This window comes from Aquarana catesbeiana, linkage group LG06, assembly GCF_042186555.1.
Source record: "Aquarana catesbeiana isolate 2022-GZ linkage group LG06, ASM4218655v1, whole genome shotgun sequence".
NCBI lineage: Eukaryota > Metazoa > Chordata > Amphibia > Anura > Ranidae > Aquarana > Aquarana catesbeiana.
In genome coordinates, this window is record NC_133329.1 from 6529649 (window position 1) to 6531557 (window position 1909).

General features: G+C 41.0%; 1 protein-coding gene across 1 annotated transcript; it reads left to right on the forward strand.

Annotated features, from left to right (window-relative positions):
• The first annotated feature begins 535 nt into the window (after positions 1-535).
• Positions 536-1459, forward strand: LOC141147434 (taste receptor type 2 member 9-like). The gene has a single exon (XM_073634670.1). The coding sequence runs from the start codon at positions 536-538 to the stop codon at positions 1457-1459; it is 924 nt and encodes a 307-aa protein (XP_073490771.1).
• The last annotated feature ends 450 nt before the right edge of the window (positions 1460-1909 follow it).

The window sequence follows — 1909 nt, forward strand, 5'->3', positions numbered from 1 at the left end:
AAACTTTTTTTTTTTTTTTTTGCTAGTTACAAAAAGCTTGATGCAATTACACAGCACATTTTTGAGATCTCATTTTGTTCTAAATAGTCAACTGGAAAACTGCATTTTATATTTTTTTTCCTAAAATACTTTGAAAATACAATTATAAAACAAAATGTGTAATAAAAAATCATTTTTATTATCATCCCCCCCCAATAGAAAGCCTTGTTTGTTTCATATTGTTATGCCAAACTCGTAGTCATAATAGTCATTGCACTGAATGTGCAAAATGTTCAATGAGAGACATAAAGCTGCCAGTCCTGAAGTGGTTAATTATTTCTGTATAATGGAAATGAGTCAGAGATTGTATTACACGGGTTGCTCCGTGCTTTAGATGTCGGCATTGAAATGAAATCCATCACATTTATGCAAAGTCAATCATGAGACGGATCTCTGAAGGCTTTTTTCCATATTTCCAACTCTAAATATATCATTCTGTCTGCTATCACTGGACGTGTCCCGTCATCTCTGTCCGGAGATCACACCAAACCTCAACATGTTGTCTCAGTACTCTATATCTATTTTAGTCTCTTCAGTCTTGGGACTCAGCTTGGCAATCCCTTCTAACATTTGTATTGTGATGGGTAACCTGGACATCATCAGAAAGAAAGGGAAGTTGAGTCCCACCGATGTGATCTTTCTGGATAAGGGGATTGTGAATATTCTCCTCCAGTGTGTGATGAGTCTACAGGGAATGTTCATTGTCTTGTCCCCTGCAGTCTTTTATATTAGAGAAGTCTATACAATTATGAACACATCAACTTACTTTCTAATCTACTGCAACTTCTGGTTGACCTTCTGGCTCTCGGCTCATTACTGTACCAGCATCACCAATCTCAGATATGGGTTCTTCATCTGGTTAAAGAGAATTGTGTCCAATTTCCTGAGTCAACTTCTATTCCTGACAGCACTTGGGATGTTCATTGTGAGTGTCCCGAATGTCTGGGCTGTCAATGAAGAAAGTCCTTTCCAGTCTTCTGGGAACAGCACAGGAGTTCCTGGTATCAGAATTTATCAAATTCTTTTCTATTTTGTGTCTGCAAACACCCTAGGCTGCATTCTGCCATTCTGCCTTAGTCTTCTGTGCCTGGTCCTCACTTCCTCCTTTCTGCTCAGACACGTCTGGAGGGTGAAGAATAACGACTCTGGATCAACACGTCCAAATCTTCAGGCTCATGTCACTGCACTGAGGACAATCTTCTTCTTACTTCTCATCTTCACATTCTTCTGCATGTCTCAGGTGCTTATGATTATTCGAAAATCCACAAAGTTTTCAAAGTTATTACCTGCGATCAGTTGGACTTTACAATTATTATCTCCATCGGTGGAGGCTGCCGTCATCTTCCAGGCCAGCAACAAGCTGAGAAGGATCATTCTGGGAAGATTCTGGACCAGAAGCCGGAGGAACACAGAGACCTAAAATGTCGAGAATCCGTCATCTTAAATGTCAAAGTATACACTAAAATGTTTCTGATTTTTTTTAAAAAGAAATCACTGTGGTGGTGACAAACTTACAGTGTTTCTAAAGGTCTACACCTGTACATATAGGGACCCATAGAGATGAATAGGATGCTACTTCTGCTTTATGGGTACGTTCTATTTAAGTCTACGAGAAATTAATGCACAGTGCAGGAAGTGCCAGCCCATCACTTGAGTATGTGCCTTAGGCAGGACTTTTTTTCAGTGGGAACGCGGGGGAACGCAGTTCCGGCACCTCCAGGACTGAAATGTATGTAATGGCAAGGGATGTTGGGGAGTGCTGCAGGGTCTGTTGATACTGGCTGCTGGGGGATCCATTGTTGTGGGAGGGGACCTATTTTTGCAGTGGGTCTGTTGTTGCTGGGGAGGTCTATTGTTACTGGGGAGGTCA

Excerpts from the sequence above, each read along its gene's own strand:
- LOC141147434 (XM_073634670.1), top strand. The coding sequence starts at position 536 with ATGTTGTCTCAGTACTCTATATCTATTTTAGTCTCTTCAGTCTTGGGA.